At 40.2% G+C, this 22692-nt stretch overlaps 1 protein-coding gene across 4 annotated transcripts in view; it reads right to left on the reverse strand.

Moving 5' to 3' along the window:
* LOC138620668 (CUB and sushi domain-containing protein 3-like) overlaps positions 1-22692 on the reverse strand; it is a 336291-nt gene that overhangs the window by 184709 nt on the left and 128890 nt on the right. For all 4 annotated transcript variants that reach the window (XM_069698113.1, XM_069698112.1, XM_069698111.1 and 1 more), the window contains exon 4: positions 19377-19574. In XM_069698113.1, the coding sequence (XP_069554214.1) occupies positions 19377-19574 (198 nt within the window). The remainder of the gene's footprint in view (positions 1-19376; positions 19575-22692) is intronic.

Here is a 22692-nt window from a genome sequence, read left to right on the forward strand (position 1 = left end):
GCACTCTGCCCAGGGAACCAGGGATAAGCCCAAACACCCACATCCGCACAGACAAATGCAGGTAAAGGAACACACCAGCGTACACGAACATGCACACGAAATGATGCACACATGCGCTCACACGTGCACACATTGACAAGACAGTCGGACACAGACACAGACACACACACACACACACACACACACACACACACACACACACACACACACACACACACACACACACACACACACACACACACACACACACACACACACACACACAAACTATATTGTCTAAGGTATTTACGTTCTATCAGCAGTGAGATTACACACAACTCTGTGCACACAATGTCACACAGGCAGACATTAAAGTTGGGTATGGCCAGATCCATCATACACTGACATACAGCATGTTGGTGCATGAGGGCCCTTTACCACCAGAGGGCCCCTGAGCAGATGGCATGAAACACAAAGATAAGGACTTAATTGCAACCAAAGCAGCTGCTATATAATTGTAAACCTAAATTTCTTACCTTTCATTAAAGCTTATTTTGGCTAAATCAGATTTACTTTATATCACACCTATTTTGTGACCCAAAAGAATAAAACAACACCAATAACAACTGGCAGAGCCCCACTACACCACTGATTTACGACATACTCTAAATAAAATGTCTACAAAAGCAAAAGGTGTGCTCTGAATCTCTGCAACTAACTTCCTCTCACTCACTCTCTTTGGAGTGAAAGAGTAATAAAGTTGTCCCCTTCTCTGCTTCCTCTGTGTTTCTGAGACATGTCCTGGCCATAACCCCCCCCCCCCCTTTGTCTCTCTTCCACTCGCTCTATCTCCCTGTATCTCCCTCTCCCTCTTGCTTTCTCACCATCCCTCCTTCGCTCTCAGATTAAACTGTCTATCCTGCTGTCCCCCTTGATATCCCCTGTAACACACCACCTCAGGCTGTGTGTGTGTGTGCATGTGTGTGCGTGTGTGTATAAGCTAGACACGCTTGCTGAGCATTAACCTGTCAAAGTATCAAGAGACAGCAGAGGGGGAAAAAAAAAGCAACGTGGAGAAATTGGGAGGAGGAGGCAGAGAGAAAGAACAGAAAAGCGAGTTGGGTCAGCAGATCCAGAATCTACATGTTGCAAGGAAGTGGAGGTGGTTCTGTTCCCATCGTAACATTTTCGCCACGACACATACGTATACAGGCTCTTGGTTACAAACACACACACAAACTACTGTCGATTTAAGTGTGTTTGAGTAGATGCAGACATGCAAAATGTAAGTGAAGTCCATGTTTCACAACACAAAGATTCCGCAAGAGCAGGTTTGTCAGTACTTTCACACCTGTCTGACAGAGTGCTGACGGAAAAATGTCAAGTTCTAGTTCATAAAAGTCAATCGTGTGTTCCAACTCCAACTACATATATGGCACATGTAGTTGGAGTCATGTTACAGTAGTAATGTGTCGGCACTGGAGATGCTTCGCCCTTTGGTCCCTTGACAGCACTGTATGGTTTAATTATCTTTGATGTCATCTGTGTTCTCAGAAATGAACAGATAACACATGTTTGACCTTTATGAACTAGAACTTGACATTTTTCCATCAGCACTCTGTATGTATATATATGTATATATACCACTCTTGACTTCTCCCTGGCTGAAAAAAATTACCTTACTTCCTTCAATCCTAGTAATTACTTTTAAGTAATATTGATTATGACTAATGTATTTTACTGGCCAAAATATAAGACAATATATTTTTAGAGGGGGGATTATCAGGATTTAAAGAGTAAGGTTGTAATGGAAATTGTAGATTTGGAGTGAAGAAGTTAAGGGACCTCCTTGGATGGCAAAACAGTGATGTTTATTGACTGAACTCCATCGAGGAGAGACAGAGTGACAGCTGTGAAGGTGTCTAGTCAATCCATCTCGGAGTTCCTACCCTCCCAGCTCCAGTTAATATTGTCCGCTAAAATGTTCCAAATCTGAAGATAAGGAGAGTTTCATTCTTGAAACTTGGTTAATCTTTGAACACTAGACTGTTTTTGCATTTGTAGCTGTAATAGACCTTGCCTCATGGCAACAGGAGGACATTGTGACCTCATGACCAAGGGAAACAAGATGAGACAGAGAGACCTGATTGATGAGACAAAAAGGACGAGACAAAAAGGGATCATTAAATAATGGGTTTGACTGGGTTTGAGAGAATATCGCTGTTTTGTGGTCCTTTAAAGAGAATGTTGAATTATGGGAGATTCTAGCCTTAATGTTGCATGGCTAGCAAACTGTTTTCAAGTTTGTTAGTAGAGGTTTCTTCAGAGTTACTCAAGCCTAAAAGTGTTTCGTTAACCCAGTTAAACTTGCAGGAGTTTCTGAAGGCTTGAGTCAACTGAGAATGTCTAATGTTTTTACTGCAGAAATGAACCAGGGATAAAAATCTGTCAAACAGCCAAGAATTACATCTGTCATGAAAAACGCAGTCTGAAAAATGCTAAGTGTAAGAAAAAGTGATCCTGACCGCATCTAAAGCCTTTTACATGTTGCACTTACAGTATAGGAGAGGAAAGGCTTCAGTGATGAGGACCTTGAGTTAATGGTAAATGTCAGGGAAACTTTACCAACAACATGAGATCAAAAGATTTTCCTGTACTCAAGGAGGAGGATACGAGGTGCTGTCTTATAATGAGGGTTATCCTACTGTATATTTATCTTGACATGATTCTATAAGTAGAAGTCGCGAAATATGCCACTTTTCATTACATTAACTGATCTTTTAATCTTCAAACAACCGAATGGGTTTGGCAAATCTTTCCTTCTGTGACAATGTGATCACAGAATTTGTCTGTATAAACAGCAGTTTCTTTGTGTCATCATGACAGCCATGATTATTGTCCTATTGCCCATGTAAGCGACTGTTTCGCTTGTCACAGCAGTCATGTGTGTCTTATAGATGTGACTAAGCAGCCATGACTAATCTTAAATCTTTAATTCCCTTCAACCAACAATGAAGTAGGTATAAACAGGTTGTACTTAAACGTACATATACTCACATACTCAAAGCGCAAATACAGTGTACAGAAATACTGCAACCAGGACTCTTTTTTTTGTGTGTGCTTGCAAAAAAACCATTTTGTCATCACTGAAAAATATACTATTTTCCTCCTGAAACAGTTGCATGAGCAGCTGGATTAACGAATGCACATTGCAGAGCCTTATACTGAAGTACGGATGGCGAGAAAGCATTCCTTAGGAGGCAGATAATGCATGTAGGCAACACTCAATTAACAATAGTGATGTGTGTTTGACCATTGTAGCAGTGAGTGCAGCTGCAGCATCACAGCAAATTAAGGACGTGGCCAACGCTCTCGTGGTCAAGTGCAACATGAGTGGCTCTTAGAATATATAGAGATTTACTGTATGAAATGTGCAGCTGGAGAGTGCAGGCACTGTGGCTGTGCATAGCTGTGTCAAATTACTTGCATGGTAAGAAAGCAAACGTGCCAACAGAAAGGAAAGTTATGTGACTACTCTCATACAGAACATCCCGACTGATGAGGGTCTGTGGGGTGAATGTAGCATATTGTATGTATTATTGGACCAATACAGTTTCAAAGAGGGTAGCTACTGAAGGTGGACCTTCTGGATTTGATCCTCGACCAGGCTGAGATGTGATTGCTTGATGAAGGGCAGATGACAGCTAATGATCCTCTATAATTGGATAGATATTTCACAAAATCACCAAGAACTAGACTGCGTATCCAAAGTTAACAATCTATTCTTGTGCTTTTGTGTTCATTGAACTCAAAACATGATGTTTAAGATATAATAAATCACTTCTAATAAAGGTTGGTGATTAGCGAGTGCTGGAGAAAGGGAAAGGAGAAGGAAGATGATACCGTAAAAAAAGCAGTACAGGGTTGGAAGGAAGAAGAGAAACCTGCTGTCCTGAAAATCCATGGAACTGTTGGCCAAAAGCCTTCAGACCCAGACACACACACACACACACACACACACACACACACACACACACACACACACACACACACACACACACACACACACACACACACACACACACACACACACACACACACACACAATGTGAACATCCTGAATCGTTTAGCGGCTAAATGAGCCCCTGCTGACTACAGCACTGCCACTATGTTATGTGTGTGTCTGTGTGTCTGCATGTCTGTGTCTGTGTGTGTTAGAGCGTGAAAGAAAGTTTTGTGTGTGTGTGTGTGTGTGTGTGTGTGTGTGTGTGTGTGTGTGTGTGTGTGTGTGTGTGTGTGTGTGTGTGTGTGTGTGTGTGTGTGTGTGTGTGTGTGTGTGTGTGTGTGTGTGTGTGTGTTGTACCCTGGCTGTGCATGCATATTGGAGTATCTGGGTGATTGTGGTGTGCAGTTCATTGTGTGTGTGTTGCAGTGTCAGCAGACTAAGGGAAAGCAGCCATCATGATAAACATATTTTTAAACCAATGACATTGCAGTTAACTAAAGTACACCTGACATAAACCTTCTGCTGGCTGACAGAAACCTCATTCTGTGCTACAAAAATGTGTGTGCTGTGATCAAGGATTGCAAATAAAACGACTCTGATAATTCAGCTGAATAAAGTATCTTTAATTGGAAACGTCAACTTAAAAATAACATGCTGCTCATCTCACTGATGTCTAAATTATGTCTATTCAGTAAGTGCGGAGATAAATACACACGTTGACAGATTTTAATGGGGGAAATAAATTTACAAAAAAGAGATACAAATCTATAAAATTGCAAAACTAAAACACAAGTAAAGTGTTCATCAAATGGAAGAAATCAGGGCTTTCCAACTTCAATAGCAAGAGAGCCAAATAGGAAAATCACTGGGAGCTCATGGGCCACACAGAATACTTTGTCAATTAATGACTACAGAAAATTCTTACAGTATGATGCTAATAGATATAATACTACATGGAATAAATGTTCATCCCTTCTCTGTCACTTTAACGGTATCATTAAAATCAGTTGCAGAGAGCAGCCATTACGCTGGTTTATTATTTGCAGTGGCTGGCAAAGTAATTAAACACCTATCAGCCTATCAGTCCATTCACTCTGGAAGAGGCGATTTTCACAATCAACGTTACGTCTCTTTAGCTCCGAGAAACATTTTCAAGCTTGTTGTTAGCAATGGAAAAATTCAAATGGGCCGTATTGGGCCTGGAGGCCGCTTGTTGAATAGGCCTGGCATAAATAATAGCAACACTGGAGGTGTGGTGAAGCAGCTGAAGAGTGTTTGGAGTCCTGATAACTGCTGAAGGCTAACTCGCTGCTCGGTAGAACTCTTATTTTATTTGTCACTTGATCATTTTGAAACAATTCATCATGAAAGAGAAAAAAAAATCCACTTCAATTTCACTAAAGCAGAGCGAATGTGTGGCTATTCCTCTTGAGACAACTCGAAATATACTAAATGTAGGTGCATGTGGTATGATTCGCCTAACCTAAAAATAGTTTTTCCAGTGACATATTTTTCTCTGAAATGGGAATAAATGGGTATCGGGGTTGGGATGAATGCGGTATGGGCTCATATGCTTGCAAATGAAACAAATCAATAGATCAGAGCTCTCTTCATCTCGGTCTTAAGGGCAGAAGTGCTTTGGAGGTTACATTAGCTGATAATGTGTCATCTTTTCCTTGCTTCAGGTCGACTGCTCCTGCTCGCCTCACTACCGATCTCATCAAAAAGGAATGTTATCGTGAAACTGGTATATTTTACATTATAATGTTGCATGTATTGCATGGTGCAATTGTTTTGCCAAGTTTACAAGCTGTGCTGTGGGCAGTGTGGCCTGTCGTTTTCTTACATTTGGGCTTTTATTCAGAAGTTGTTATGTGTGGGAAACTTGGAAGAAGAGGGTTATATCACACTAAGACACAAATTTCAAAACTGACTTTTAGACTTAAACCAAATAGTTGTTTCTTTTTCTTTGACAACCACATATATTTTGGACAAATTTGACTTTAATGTTGGTTTGCATCAGCAGGTTTGAAAGAATGTAGTCCCACATCCGTCTGGTTATTGGACCGATTTTCCAAAGTCTATCAAATGCCACACACAGGTCTTAGTTTGTGCCATTTTTGCAATGCTTAAGTGTTTCTGTTATTTTGTCCAGGGCAAAAGGAATTCATAAATATCTGAAAATGTCACACTTATATTAAAGATGTATTATTGTTATGACTGGGCAGTGTTTTTTTCATGAGAAGGAAGAGCAAAGGCATCAGCTCATGCTCGATGATATTTCTTGAGCGTGACAGTACAAAATCATTGCATGCAATATCATCTTACCCTTATTCATCCAAACAGATCAGCTACTTTGTACCTTTTAAAGAATGTCATCGGCCTTCCCCAGGTAAATGTGAATGCTTTCATAGTTACAGCAAAGGAGTGCCACTGCTGCACCAGCATCTGTGGTGTCTTATGGTTAAATAAATAACCATAAATCTGCAGATCACACATCCAAACACTGATGCAGTGTAAGTTTGCAGCACTGATACTTACACGAGCTGGAATTTGCATCTTGATGAATAAATTAAAAGGTTGTATTAATATATTAATAGTGTCTTAGTGGAGTCTTTTTGGTACCACAGGCTGTGTTGAAGCTGCAGATCTTCACAGCGTTTGTCGTGTTAGTGATCCAAATGTCTGGGTGAGTTACAGCAGGACAAACCTCTTAACTTAACACATCAGTTTCTGCTTTCATTGGCTACATATGCAGGGTTGATTTAGCAAATCATTTTTTTTAAAAGCATGTACCTTTGTTTTTAGTGAATACTTTAATTAGTTGTGTTACTGAGGAAGGTACATTTAAAAAAAAAATAGCTGTATTCAATATTAAAATACAAAAATAACCTAAAATAATTATTTCCATGTCATGTAGAATTTCCCTCTATTCACTGTAATGCTGCACCATTTGGCTGAGTACAGACAGAGGAAAGGAGGCTGTGGGCAGACTTTAAGTGAAAATGATACCATAATCTGTGATGCAATGCTGCTCTGTTAGACTGTTTACAAGCATTTTAGAAGACCACAGTCTTCAGGTCACAAAAGCTACTCTGCATCTACAGAATCATTTGGAGTTTTACAACACATATAAACATGAAACAACAAAGGTTACAAAGAGAAACTGAAAATAAAGCACATTTGTGTGTGTGCAAGAGAGCATGGATAGGAGAAAGCTATGAAATGGAGAGAAAAGAGGGGACAGAAGACAAGAAAGAGAGTACGGTCCTATCAGTCTTAATATGTGAGCCATGCAGAGTACTTGCAGATGAGCTGAAAGGGCAACCTCATATGTCATTGTTAACCAAAGTTTAGGTAGCACCCATCATCAGCATCAATGAGGAGAGGAGAGGAGAGGAGAGGAGAGGAGAGGAGAGGAGAGGAGAGGAGAGGAGAGAGGAGAGGAGAGGAGAGGAGAGAGGAGAGGAGAGGAGAGGAGAGGAGAGGAGAGGAGAGGAGAGGAGAGGTGCAGTATTTGCAGAGCAAAAAAAGAAGAGAGGACAGGAAGGAAAATGAAGGGAGAGAGAAGTGGAGGGGAGGACAGAGGTAGCAGGAATTGAGTAGGTCTGCAGAGGGGAGATAAGAGTACTTCAAGTGTCACTACAAGACTGGTACATTGATCTGAGAGAGAAAAAGAGAGAGACCGAGACAGAGTGAGAAAGTTTCATTACTGTGTTTTGAATATAATTTCAAATGCTACACTATTATGTTATAAATAAAATAGACAGTTACCTGCCACATCAAAAGAGTTTGTCAACATGGCAAGAGTATTTACAGTTTTACGTTTTGGGGCTTCTGGAAGTCATCTGCTCTCATGTCTAGCCCTAAGTCAACAGTACAGGAAGAAGTAAATGCTTCCTGAAGTTTAAATACTTCGTCTGCAACGGCAGTGTGTGCTGCCCATGTGATAATGATATGAATAATATGCCAAAACATTTTGTAACATCTACAACTTCCAAACAAAAAAATAGTTCAATCTAAATTAATTACTGGCAAGTGTGTAAAAGATCCACTCCTCAAACATATTGCAGCTTGAGAACAACATAAAAGGCTGCACTTCAATAGTGGCATTCATATCATCGTTATTAAAATTAACAGCATTTTAACACTGTCAGCCAAAACTGTTTCAAAGTGAAAAGCATGCCCAGTCCGCAATGGGACACTGATTACCCCAGTTTTTAAGGAATCAAGAGTAAAATATGCCTCCAGAGTTTGGACAGTTTCGTAGCCTATATTGCTGTTTCAGTAATTGCCCTTTAGGATATCAACACACAAGGACATATTACAGAGTTAAATCCCCGGACTGACTTCCACAGAGGAGGATTAGCAGCGTGGTCAGAATACATCTGTGTGTGTGTGTGTGTGTGTGTGTGTGTGTGTGTGTGTGTGTGTGTGTGTGTGTGTGTGTGTGTGTGTGTGTGTGTGTGTGTGTGTGTGTGTGTGTGTGTGTGTGTGTGTGTGTGTGTGTGTGCGGTGAGAGCGAGGGCACGCTATTAGATTATTAAATGTGTCCGATTTTTTGCACTGGTGGTTGCATACGGTCCAGGATTACTTTACTCTCTACCTGAGCATGTGCTGTATACAGTGCATGTGTGTTGCACTTTATGTCTGTCTGTTCTGGCAGCATGCGTGTGTGTGTGTGTGTGTGTGTGTGTGTGTGTGTGTGTCTCTAGCTGCTTGGATCAGCAGAGCTTTACATCCACAGGGAGCCATTAGCAAGATAATAATGAGACCATGGAGAAGCTGGTAGAAAAGGTGTGCGTGTGTGTGTGTGTGTGTGTGTGTGTGTGTGTGTGTGTGTGTGTGTGTGTGTGTGTGTGTGTGTGTGTGTGTGTGTGTGTGTGTGTGTGTGTGTGTGTGTGTGTGTGTGTGTGTGTGTGTGTGTGTGTGTGTGTGTGAAAGAAAGGGACAGAGAGACAGGAGAGGGAGGAAGAGAAATAAACTCCAGTCATAGAAATAAAAGTCATGAGCCTTTTTCTCTGGTTTGTTTTATCCTACTTAGCAGTGATTTGAGCTGTTGTCAGAAATACAAAATACTGGGAGCGAAAACATATGAAAAAAATCTGGAATATAAAACTTAAAAGCGCGTGCAGTATGTCTACCTCTCCGTGACATCTGATACTGTCTGAATTCTGCGTAGAAATGCAAATTCATCATTTTTATATTTGTATCAAATATAAATATAATAAATATTTGTATGAAATGGACATGTTTTGTTATGTTCTTAGATGTGTTTTACTCACCTTATTCACTCATTTTCAGTATATTACTGTATATGAAACTGTAGCTTTGTGGAGACATGTCATTTCCTTCCTCGGTAATCCACCACACAACAACATGGTCTGTAAAAAGTTAAACATTGTTGGTACATGCGCTACAAAAGCTGGCCAACGTCTAACTGCAGAGTAGTGGAGGAGGCTTTTTCTATTTTCTAAGGTTAGACTGTACAAAAATTAAAAACTTTTCAAAGTTCTTTAGAAAGTTTTGTTTATCATCACATAAAAGGTGTTACTTAGAGGTGTTGTTAGAAAGTTACATGGCATTGAGCTCATTCTATTGTCTATTCGCAAAATACATTGTTTTGCTTATAAATAGATGTGTCTTGAAACAATTATCTCGACTGACAGGAATTAGAAGCACATGTTTCACATATGAAGCTACAAATTAGTATTCGTGCTACTTTACAACAAACCTTTTCTTCGACTTATGATTTTTTTTCAACTGTAACTATTGTTTCTGCATGCTAATTGGATCAGGTGATGATAATGACTGACTTATCATTATTCCTGGCTCCAAAAGGGCAAAATTACCTGTTTATTTCTTAAGTTTCTGAAACGTCTTGGACAGAGGATATTTCTGGTGTTGATTTGTTGAAGATAATCTGATCATTTCAAGAATCTTACAACTCTTTGATTCTCATCGCTAAGAAATGTAGAGATGTGTTGGTAAGAGAGACCCGTTCACACACACGTAAATAAACACTAATGGGTACAATGCAGTATGTCTGAGTGCATGTCGAGTTCGAATCAATATGACAGCTCTGCTTGAAACTCCTGCAACTGGAAGAGGGAGTGTGTGTGGGTGTGTGCGCGTGTTAGGCTGGATGAAACTACCTGCGTAAACACTGTAATCTGTCAAAGCTCAGTTGAACTTGCTCATACTTCTCTGCACACACACATATACATAAACACAAACACATAGAGGTATACAGTATGTCAAGCTGGCATTGTTCCCTCTCTCCTACTCTGTGTGAGTATCTGATACATGAAATAACATTACACCGCCTCAAAGTGAGAAAAAGCTGCGAGAAGAGAAAAGAAAATTCTAAACTATATTCAAACAACACAAATTCATGAAGCTTTCAAACACATCTTACAGCCACCATTAGAAGATGGATTTGCAATATATAGAATATCAATGCTTTTTTTTTTTTTTTTGTACCCTTTTAAAAAAAAGCAGTGGGCGCATAACCACAGTGACATCATATCGGGAACAAAGCCCAGCTTAAGATGACAGGATATGCATTAGTTGTACAAGGTTGACTTCAGCTGCAATCATTTCACCCACTGTATTGCTGGGTAAAAATGTATATTTTCATTGGTAAAAGAACAGCTGAGAGTTTGCGTCAGTCCCCATCCCACTGCTACTACTTGTCAAACAACAAAAAGAAAATCAAAGTGACAAGAGAGGACAGCAGGAAGAAAAGTGAAGGTGAAAGAATAAGAGAAAGGAGGCGTAAAAAAACTAACACTGTCATGAAAATAGCCCTGTTACTGTGACGACGTCACCATTTCTCCTAATATCAATTATAATCAGACACACACAAACATGTATACATTAAATGTCACAAACACAGACAGTCATGCACGATGTCAGAAGCACTCACTCACACTCTGTCAAACACACAGACTTCAAGTGAATTGTGAAAGTTGTGGAAAGTTGATGTGGAAGTCAAACAAACAACTTCAGCAGACTTTTAAAGCACTGACTCTGGCAGAACGTTATTGAAAAAGGGAGCAAACATCTTCAGTGAGCTTATGCTGACGAAACAGTGTAAATAGTATAATCTAATATCACTTGCTTAACACCTGGTTTCTCGAGTGTTTTCGAGTGAAAAGGGTTATGTGCTGTGTGGTGCAGCAGTTCGCAGCAGGGTTTCAATATTTGATACACAGAAAAACCCTCCGCCTGAGTTTTTCAGACATGCTGTGGATTTATGGGGCTGTGAAAGAAAATTTGCTGCAAACTCAGATTCGAAGCAAACACCTGTTCAAGGCCATGCTGTCAGAATATACTTACATAACCAGAGAAATGGCTGACACATCGTTGGTCTAGCTTCACACTTTTGTCAAACAAAACATTCTCATTCTATAAAGAGAGAATGTTTTATATTATGTTCAACTTTGGTTATGGGAAGGACAAGTGCAAAAGCAAACACCTCGGCACTGCAGCAACTTCAGACAGAATTATGACCCTAATTATTTTTTAAAAACCTGCACACTCATTTTCTCTCAGAAACATGTAAAATGATGACTAGTGTTATCACACTTGATGTCCTTGTCGAACTGTTAAGCTCTTTCAGGCCTGGTAAGCAGTTTGCTGTTTATTTCAGTGATATATCTGGAGGTTTTACAACGGTAAAACGCCCTAGGTTTACACTAGAATGTGAATGTATCTGCCATGTGGTGCTTTTGGTTTGATCTACCAGTTTCATTTTATGTTTCAAAACCAGTCTGACTCTGTTGGTTAAATTGAGATTTCTTCCACTGTACTCGTCTGAGGCTACGAGAAGTAGAAGCACAGTTCAGGTGACACCAAGGTGGATTTGATTGACTCATAAAATGCTAGAGGCACAAATGCTATTTCCTTGCAATAAAATATAGTTGTGCCTCGAGCTTCCAGCAGTACATTGGTCATTAGCATTCTGATAGTGGGAAACATGGAATCAGAAAGTAAAAATGTCAGAAGTCAAATCGTTATTCTAAGCAAAGAGGGGATTTCTCATTGTCAAAGCATGGCCAGATGGAAGGTTTGTACAGGGGCAGTCCATGGAGCTATGAATGGCTTTGTGAAAACTGGATTAGTTGTATCCAAAGCACGATCAGGCAGACCAAAAGTGAACACACCATCAGAAGATCAATACATGAAGGTTAGCTCACTGAGAAAGAAAAGCAAACAGAATTTTAAAACATAAAGAACGCAATCAGCAAAAGTCCTTTGTAATAGTGGTCTCAGAGGAAGAGTAGCTTCTCTAAAATCACTTCTCAGGAAGGGAAACAAGGCCAAACACTTGGTGTGGGCAAAGACAAACCAACACTTCACACTGGTTGATGGAGAAAAAGTCTGATGAAAGTTTCAAACTACAGGAGGATAATGACACCAAAGACCCCTCAAAGTGTCCGAGACCAAAGAAGACCAACAGGTAATGACTGTCATGGATTACCCTCCACAGTCATTTGACCTGAACACCACTGAACATTCATGAGGAGATTTGAAGACGGAGAGAGCGGAACATCTCTGGCATCACCAGACGTTCTTTGGATCATTTTCAAATCCTGATGAGACAACATGGGTTCGTTGAACATTCATGGGTACACTTGAAGACTGAGGAAGCTGAGCATTCCTGACATCAGAAGAAGATCTTTGGATTATTGTCAAGTCATGCTGGGATAACATGGGCTATCAGGTTGTGGAGTCCATGCCAGCTCGAGTGCTGTAGTCATTAAAGAGAAAAATGGGAGCATCCCAAATTCTAAGAGATCCTGATATTCATGTACATTTTTACAGATTTAACTTATCACTCAAATTGTAAAGCTGATGTAATTTGCAATGGAACATTTCATATTAAACCAAAATCAAATGCAAAGTAGAGGTATCTTCATTGGTAGTCTGACACTTTTGGACATTCATACTTCATTCATATTTATGACCAACACCCACACATATACATGCACATATGCTTTAACACATACCTTTAACACATATGCTTTAACACATATTAGTACAAAGTTTACTAATTTGACTCCCTAATTAGTACATAACCATAGCAACTACTGTTACATACTGTTACAAGATTCTCAACCCTCTTTGTTTCTTTCTTCCTTCCTTTTTTCCTTCCTTCCAATGAACATTTTAAACGTCAGTATATGTAACAGATAATAAATGGCTTCCTGTTTAAAATACTGAAACTGTAAAAATAATGAATCATGTTGCAAACAGACAAGAAACTGACTGACACTGTTGTTAGCGAAGGATACTGTGGCTGCCTACTGAGCTTTTATCATAATTTGAAAATACCTTATTCTTCTCTGGCAACTTTTGACGCAATGCCACTTAAGAACGAAGTAATGTCTGGACCGGTAGGTAATTATTTGGTTTTCAAATAGTCCCAGGAGTGAAGCGTTTTCCCTCTACTTAAGGAACTCTGTGGGCTACACATAAATATGCTTTGATGCTGAATGTGAAGTGAATTTTACCTTTGCTTCATTCATACTAATAAGATGGCTGGAATGATTTGGAGTCACTGTTATTCTGCACAAACAGCCAATGCAGCAAATGTACACACATTGGCCTGCAGGTAGCTGACGATGCACATTCAACTGCTGTATGTTTGTGACAGTAGGGAGTTGGATTGATCATACAATTTCTCAGAAATTCCAGTAGTTTGTTCTATTTTTCTACAGAATCCTTCATGTTTCCTCTTGTCTACGTAGGGGCACGAATTGAAGTCCTACATTTTCTGGATTCATATGAATCTTACGCTTAAATTTAACAAAAAGGAGAAGGAGAACTTGTGTTGCTTGGTTGAACAAACCTTTCAGACAAACAGTGCACCTTTAAATTGACCTGTACTGTACTCATACATACCATCTCTAGAATTAGCTTCACATTTTGCCTGAACACACCGCACGGCTAAAGTAAGGGCACAGGCTACAGCTAAATTCTAGGTTTTTGTTTGAGTATAGTTAGACCCGCAATGTTATTTCTCACGACAGGAAAAAAAAAAAAAAAAAGTGCCTGATCAGACTGCAGCAGAATTAGTGCGATGATCTCAACCAATAATGTGCACACTTCTGTGAACACACAACACAAAAACATGCACCCAAGCAGCAGCCACCTCAATCTCGTTATGCTGGCTACCCACACACACACAAACAAAAACACACACACACACACACACACTCATTTCATTTCCGTTTCACAGCCAGTTTAATTTCAAGTTTTGTCAGAGCACATTATTACTTTTTCAATTCCAACAATAACCTCGTACTTCCTCTCATTCAGGCTCATCCCCATCTCTCTTCCCCCCGCTTGCCCCCTTCTGCGTTGCCCGTCTTTCTCTTTCTGTCTCTCTCTCTCCTCACGGATGCTCTGTCCTGCTCTCTTTCACTCCGACTACCCCCACTCTACGCCCTCACACACACAGTCAGACAAATCATGAATATTCATGAGTATATTCTTTATCTCTGCGATCATGATGAAATTTTCCCAGGGCCAGCTACGCTCATGTGTATGTTCATGAGTTTGTGTGAAGGTGGATGCTTTTAATGCTGAAGGATATTTCTGTCTAGTAAATAATTCTGACCCAACTTAGGAGAAGCACACACAAACTGACACGCATGCATAAATGCACGGATGCACTCAGAGGTCCACACACCAACCATAGCACACACTGTCCATACATTTATGGCTTTCTAGTGCATTAGAGTGGGTGGGCAGTATGTTTTTACCATTATATTTTACTCCTGATACTATATAACATAGTTTGGGTACAATAAAAGTCTACTGAATCAGCACCCTTTAGATTCTAGCCCAATTTCAAATGGTGTTTGCGAGACCAGCGCTGCTGATGGTACAGTTACACATGTCAAGTGAAGTTTATCTATATACCTTAAAATCATGCAGTGACTCAATGGCTCTGTCGGCCCACATCAGCAGTGCTACCAAACCCATTCAATACCGACAAATGAACCACCCTAAGTTGCACCAGCCTTGAGCTGTTCCTTGTCTTTGTCATTGTTCACATAAAAGATGGTTATTCAGCTGGCTTGGTGGAGCTCAGCTGTGTGAATAAATGTGACAGTGTACATGAGAGAAACTTGAGTAGCTCTCTCACACACTTTCATTTTGTCAAAGTAGCTCTCAGAGGAAAAAAGGGTGGAGACCCCGGGTGTAGATGATGTGCAGAACATAAATTAGACAATGTTAACCTGAGGTCTGGGGTCACTTTAAGCATCTGTGGCCTGTGAAAGTGTGGTTAGGTGAGTACTTGTTTTTTTCATCTCAATCAGTTTTTGGTTGTATTCATTCTCAGCCTATTTACAGAATTCATAAAACCAAAGACGTGGCATAATGTGAATAAACAGACAAACTCAGCTCTTGTAAACAAAATATTAGTAGTGGGACTTCATAACAGAGTTCCCCTTGTCGCAAAAGCATAGTAAAATTATGCCTCTGTAAACCAATAGAATCATCATTTGGGGAATTGCAGGGCATTACGTGATTGCAGTCTTTTTTATGCCTGTTAGAAAATATCTCATTTGCAATGTGATTGCTTTGTGGTCGACAATTAACATAACACTTACTAAATGAAGTGAATAGTAAAAGTGACACCTCTACCGTGTAATGTGTTTTGTACAAGACAATGTGAAAGGAGTGTTAACTCATCTCTACGGTATTATAAAACTTGTTTTGTTGTTATATTAGGTTGCGTTACATTGTACGGTGCACCGCAGTTTTGTCCCTGCATGCACTCACACTCACAGTGGCTCTGAGAAACAGGAAGAGGAAGTCACAGCACTCACATTTACACTTTAGGGTGATTTAAACTCCTCAATCCCATTGGACTGGTGATGTGTTGGAGAGAGACCCAAGGACATTTTGTTTAGCAGTGTTTAGAAGCAGTGTATTGGACCAGGATATTGTTGGTGTGAGTGTCCACCAACCATAGTGTGCACCTATACTCTACTGCTCATAATTAGAACAGAACATGATCTACACAGTTCAACCTGTTTTGGTCATGAAGGTGAGAGATTAATGGGAATAAAAGATCAGCATCTCATTACTTTGAATGGGTAAGTATATTATTCACTATTCATGGTTAATGCATGGTGATTTAAGCACAGTGTGTACTGTGGATAGCTTTAGATTTATGTAGTTGTAAGAATAAAGGGACAAGATTACCGATACACACACACACACAAAGAGAAAGAGCACATTTCCAGTGATATTGCGAAAAGCACTGCATTTCAAGTCATTTGATTGCATGGCTGAATAATTAATAGAAAGCTATTACGGTGGGGACGAATGCCTGTAGGTGTCACACACACACACACACACGCGCAGAACTCTGTGTATGTGTGTGTGTTTTAGTGTGGGTGTATGTTTTTTTTTTTTCATAATGTGCATAAGTAAAGGTTGTGTGTGTGTGAATAGTTGTGTATGTGTGTGTTTCTGTGTTGGTGTGAACATATTAGTAGCTTAGCTCCTCTTAGCCTCGCTGACAGAGTGACAGAGACATTGCTAATCCAGCACTGACAAGTTTCCCCCGCTTCCCTCTCGCTCACCTCCTCTTTCCCCTCCTTCCTCCCCTAGATCCAAATTACAGTTCACTGCACAGTGAGGTATGTTGTGCAACCATTTAGCACATTGTTCCAAGGACTAAACAGATTTTGGTGGGATTTTCACAAAAAGTCAGGGCTAATAGGGAAGGCAGAAGAAGTATTACACACTTTTGTAAGTGTCCCAAAATTAATCTATTTTTAATTTGATTGTGTCAGAAATTGTGTCAAACTTGAATCATTTCTGTGTCTGTTCCCAATGCACTGAAAACCAGAAATAGATTAAAATGATTTAATTGATGAGTGATATCATTACAAATCTGTCAGCTGTCATCTGTATGTTAGATTGGGAGCACCTTTTTTTTTTTTTTCACTGCAGTTCGAATCAGAAATCACCCAAAATAAAATGAAAAATCCTCAGGACTTGTAATTGAAGACATTCCATTAGTTATCAAAGCTGCATTATGATCAGCTCTCCTGGGTAGAGAAATCCTGTGCAATGGGCTTAAGAGAATGAACCCAACTACAGTGTCATATGAATCATTTGAGGTCGCCTTATGAAAGTAATTAAACGGCAGCCATGTTATTTTGATAATGACTGTTCTCCTCCATAGTAAAGTGATATATTTCCTACTGGCCAGAGTAAATATGTTCTGACAATGATTCATATCTGCTCTGTTTGATGAGAACTGTTCCATTAGTCCTCTTTAAAGGCTTCCTCAAATCCATCCTTAAAATGAACTTCTTGTATACAAATAACATGTAAATAATGATCCTCTGTGCTGTATTTCTTGCTGTTGATGTTTAAGGCTTAAATAAAGTGTTCTGCTTTTCTTTGCTGTCATATCTTTTACTAAGGGGCTGTTTAATTTTACGCATGTACAAACATATGAATTGCAAAGACAGGGTCAGTATGAAGATCCAGGTGTTTGGTTCCATGTCACATGACAATACGGGTTACGTATTTGTTTTTGAAAATCTCTGCTGTTTTCGTGATCTTTTAGTTGACCTGTATTTTGTATCTGAACGAGTAATCAGAAGCAAATAACCAATGTCTTCTCCATCGCTTCCCCCACAAAACATTCATCTATTACTATGTAGTGTTCAAGCATAAATAAATGGAGCAGTAGTTGGCTTGAATTGTGTTTGGTTTAATCCGGCCGCTCCTGCTGTTAACGATACGGTTCTATCCATTGAGTTGGCGTGAATGCTTCCAGTGTGTGTCCTTGAACCTTTTTGACAGAGTCCTCCTGATTGTTCTTGCTGACCGTGACTCGGAGTAAAGTTCCTACTGAAGTTTCCTCCAGGTTGATGCAACAGCGATCTATACCTTCTGTGCTTTCAGTGATTGTAAGCAATTACTTGCCTTATTTCCTTGTAGCAGTTGGTGGTATCTCACTTGTTTATCTCCTCTCGTTTGTATTGTGCCTGCACCACTAAAGAGTGCACATACCATGAACCGATGGCCTTCCAAGTTCAATACTGAGAATCCACCCACTCTCTCATGGGAAGGTGGTGATGTTTGGGTCCCTTCAGAGAAGTGTAAGTGCATTCTCCAATGTGTTAAGGGATGTTGTGTCTTCTGGATGACTGGCTCGATTTTGCTTATCAGATCTACAACCAGAATGCGCTCAGACAGAGCAGCAAAGTTCAGTCTTGAAATTACATCGCAGTTACTGCCTGTTTTCAGGACACTGATGCCACCTGGCAGTCATATGAGAGTTATCGGAGAACATCAAGGAAGGTATAAAGAGTCACTCATTGAACGACTTTAATGAACTAAGATGTCTTCAATTTAAGTCAGGTGGATGTTTTTGATTATTTTTATTTTTTTGGGCACCTTTCTGTTTGTGTTGAAATTGGAAGTATTTTATTTATTTATTTATTTATTTTAATTAAAATCTAAATTTATGATAGCAAAATCTTTGTATTAATTGTATGTATCTCTTCCATCCCTTTCAAGTCAAATTCATTTATAGGGCACATTTGAACAAAACAAATGTTCACTGAAGTGATTTAGACAGAATAATTTTTTAGATAGTTTAACTGATAATAATCACTTGATCGTCAATGATCAACTAAAACACATTAATGGGAGACAGTAAGTAAAGCATTAAAAGCAAAGAATATCTGGATAAAATTATAAAAACAGATCAGAAATGCACAAAGACCGAGAAGAGACTATCTGTCAATGCAGAGTTTTCCTCAGCATAGCATGACAATAAATATAAATCCCAAAATAGAAAATAACAGCACACTCTGCATATTTTCCCCTCTCCTACACATATCTTTGATTATAAAGTCGAGCATACTGTAAGCACACACACACACTGCACACAAGAGTTCTTGGAGTGCCTGCCTCGAGCTTTGCCCCCCACCCCCATCCCCCAACCCCCCTCCACCCCCACCCCACCCTCCCACCCCCGCACACGCACACACACACACACGTATGTGCAATCTGTCTGTCTCCTTGTCTTTCTCACAGACATAAAGTACACATAAATATATGAAGAGTTTTCTTCTAAAATTCCAAATACTTTGCTTTGAGAGATCATCATTTGAAGGTCAAAATTTCTGAAAAGCTGATGTTAAGTTTCACAAAAAAATAATTTATTGCTTGCATCAATCTCTGTTTTTATCATTTGTTTTAATTTTGAGAAATGTATTAGTCAGAATAAGCAGAGGCACATTTTTAATAGATTTTTACTTTTAAAAAAAAACTCCTCATATCTAGTCTTGCACACACACACACACACACACACACACACACACAAAGGTTTAGTTCATACCTCGACATATAGGAGCAGGAAAGTCCCAGACGGCCGTGTTTCCAGCATTGGTGATGCAGGTGAGTGTGGCATGGCCATCTAGGACATAACCAGGGACACAGCTGTACTGCACACGGTCGCCGACAGCGAAACGGCCACCACCGCTGAGCACTGCTTTGGGTGGGACACCGGGGTTTCCACAGGATGAACTCTGGAGTTCTGCAAAGGAGGACAAAACACAGGAAGGGAGAAGGATTGAGGCATTTTCAATTTCATTTTGGAATTAGCTCTACTGAAATATTTAGCTATGCATTTACCCCAACTCAGCCATCACTCAACCAAATAATATACCCGGCTCTTGTTCAGTGATGCATTAAGTTCTGCGGCTGTTCTCATTCTCATGTCGACACGTACTGTTTCACCTGCGTTTTTCAGTCGTCCCTCTCACGCATGTCTGACCAAAGAGATACATTCCTGTTTTAATCCAGCTGTCAACACAGAGCATGTAAAGGCTCATGTTTTACTTGCACTACAAACCCATAAGCATGACAAAAATTATATTTGTATGCTTCTGGTCTATTTCCCTGCAATTTACATGCGTAACTACAGTAGTGAAGTGTTAGGCTCTGAGTGCTTCCAAAAAGCAGATGACCTCCAGCTCTCTATTGTGCCCGAACGCCTCCTGTGAAGTCACAGATGGAGCATCAGAGCTGCTGTCGCTGCTTCGCTAATGTGCTGCACGCGCTGCGTCCTCTGTGTCGACACAGTGTTACAGCCTCAAGTCCACGGGTCCCAGTACGTCTGCCATTAAAAACACTTTCATGGTCACAAAGGCAAGATACTTGTATTGCGGTGATACCGCAATACACATCATGACAGCCTGTTCTGCAATCTAGCCCCAAGCACACATATAGCCAGGATCTTAACCCTAAAACTCTGTACAACACACACACACACTGCCGAGCACGGTGGCTGTAAACGCACATTTTGATTGCACTCCCAGTCGTAACGGAGTAACGGCCTCAGAGAAACGGATGGAGGCAAAGTGAAAGCATCTTAATCACGTTCTTCCCTCTAGATGCATTTACAGGTCTGTGCGAAAAGACATATGCCCAATTGGATGCATATAAATATGCATATACGCAGACGCGCACCCGGCACAGACGGGGAGTGAGACAGAGAGTGAGGGAGAGAAGTGGTATTACAAGCCATAAACCAGGAAGTAGATGGGAGCACAGGGACCAACTCTGGTCTTATTGTTTGAACTTGATTGATACAACTACGAAACTGTTCAGACAGATACGGGGTTAGCGAGGGAACCAGACAGATGGGGTGAGGGGGAGGTAAGAGCAGAGCGATGGGGTGGGGTGGGGTCAGAGAGAGACCGAGGATACCTGATTTGATCGATAGAACTATGAAACTACTTAGAAAGAGGGAGCGAGGGAGGTATGAAGGAAGAATGTTAAAGGAATGAGAGAAAAGGGTAGAAAGTCAGACATCAACAATGAGGCAGATTATGTTCGGTGTGCTCCCAAGTGAAAGTAAAATGTCACCAGAAGCTCTGCAAAACCTTATAGCGCTTCACTCCTCCAGCTCTTGAAATATGCACAATAATCATCAAATAAAAAGCTGGAGTAGAGCTGCAGGGGAATCTTTCCCACACTTACAGCAAAATGTGTAATTATCTTTCACAAAGCAGTCAGCGAGGGGAGAAGATCTGATGTCAGCAAATGAACCGATGGAGTGACTTTTAGATTGTTGGCTGATTGATTCATTTATAAAAATGGCTTCAGATTCATTTATAAAATGACGTGATTGTCATACCTTTTTAATTACACTCCCCTCCATCTCTCGTCGTTCTTAATCTCAATGCTTCCACTTTAGCCACAGTGCTGGTGATTACACAAATATTTTTTTTCCCAGTGGTCACACAGAAACACAGTCTTTCAGTTTCCTTAAAATTCAACTTGCTACCTTTTTTTTTTATTATTATTATTATTAATAGCATCTTTCTTGAATGTGACGAGGTCTATTAGACCAAAGCTTGTGGATCATTTAAAAATAGATATAACTAGAACAGAAATAACTTAATGATAGAAATTACTTTGTCTTTAATATCCATAAAAAAATAAATAAATACAAAATAAAAATAAACCCAAGCATGTGCTGTAATTAGCGAGTATGAACTTCTTGTAAGATTTTTGTCGGAGGGTATATTTACCTCGGGTGCTCAGAGAGCGTGAAAAGCAAAAACGAGAGGAAAATCGTTTTGCTAAAGACCCCGATAGACCCCCCTACCCCCACCCCTCCAACCACCCTCCTTCTTATCTCCACACACACAGTGACAGAGAATCACACACTGACAAGACCCACTTGGACACTCGCACGCATGCACATGCGCACACACCCAACCAGGGTCATTCATCACTGTGGCGACCCCCTGTGCTGTATTGTGATTGGATGTCAGGTTGGGCTAGTGTTGCGACCTGTTGGCCTATCGATTTTGCCAGTCAGCGTGGCCACACTCAGTGTCGGGATGTTTGTTGTTCAGTATCCTATCAGGCACACAATTACTGTCACCAACACACACACACACACACACACACACACACACACACACACACACACACACACACACACACACACACACACACACACACACACACACACACACACACACACACACACACACACACACACACACACACATTGGTGGTTCAGGATGCTATCAGCAACACACAACATTTTCCCATTTTATTCACTTGGTTTTTATCCTCTATCACTTTCTTCTATATCGCCTATCCACTATGTACAGTTCATTCATTTTCCCTCTTTATTTTTTTTAATTCTCCTTCTTGCTTCCTTTTCTCCACATTTTTTTCCACTTTTATCTTTCATTCCCAAATCCAATGTGTTTCTCCCTCAGTGTCTCCTCCTGTCACACTCCACCCTTCTATTTCCCCCCACTCCTACCTCCTCAACTAGAAACTTTGAGGACATGCCAGCTCCTTGCTTTCTAGCTCTCTCTCTCTCTCTTTCTCTCTCTCTCTCTCTTTCTCTCTCTCTCTCTCTCTCCTTTCCATTCCCCTACATCAACCCTTCTGTCCATCCCTTTGATCCTTTCTTTCTTTCTTTTTATTTTTTTATTTCTTTCTCTCTCTGGTTTATTGTGAACGTCACATAGTTTCATTACACTAGTTTATTCAGTAGCCAGGAGCTACACCACAGTCCTCTCCGTGGTTTATTGCCGCCTGTCCTCTCTTATTTATTCTCTCATAGCCGCACTTCTTCCTCTTCTCATTTGTCTCTCTTTATCTATCTATCTCTGCCTCTCTTT

Source organism: Brachyistius frenatus, unplaced genomic scaffold, assembly GCF_029030835.1.
Source record: "Brachyistius frenatus isolate BFR_SWC_R1_liver_20210118 unplaced genomic scaffold, ASM2903083v1 Contig_2, whole genome shotgun sequence".
In the NCBI taxonomy this organism is placed as follows: domain Eukaryota; kingdom Metazoa; phylum Chordata; class Actinopteri; family Embiotocidae; genus Brachyistius; species Brachyistius frenatus.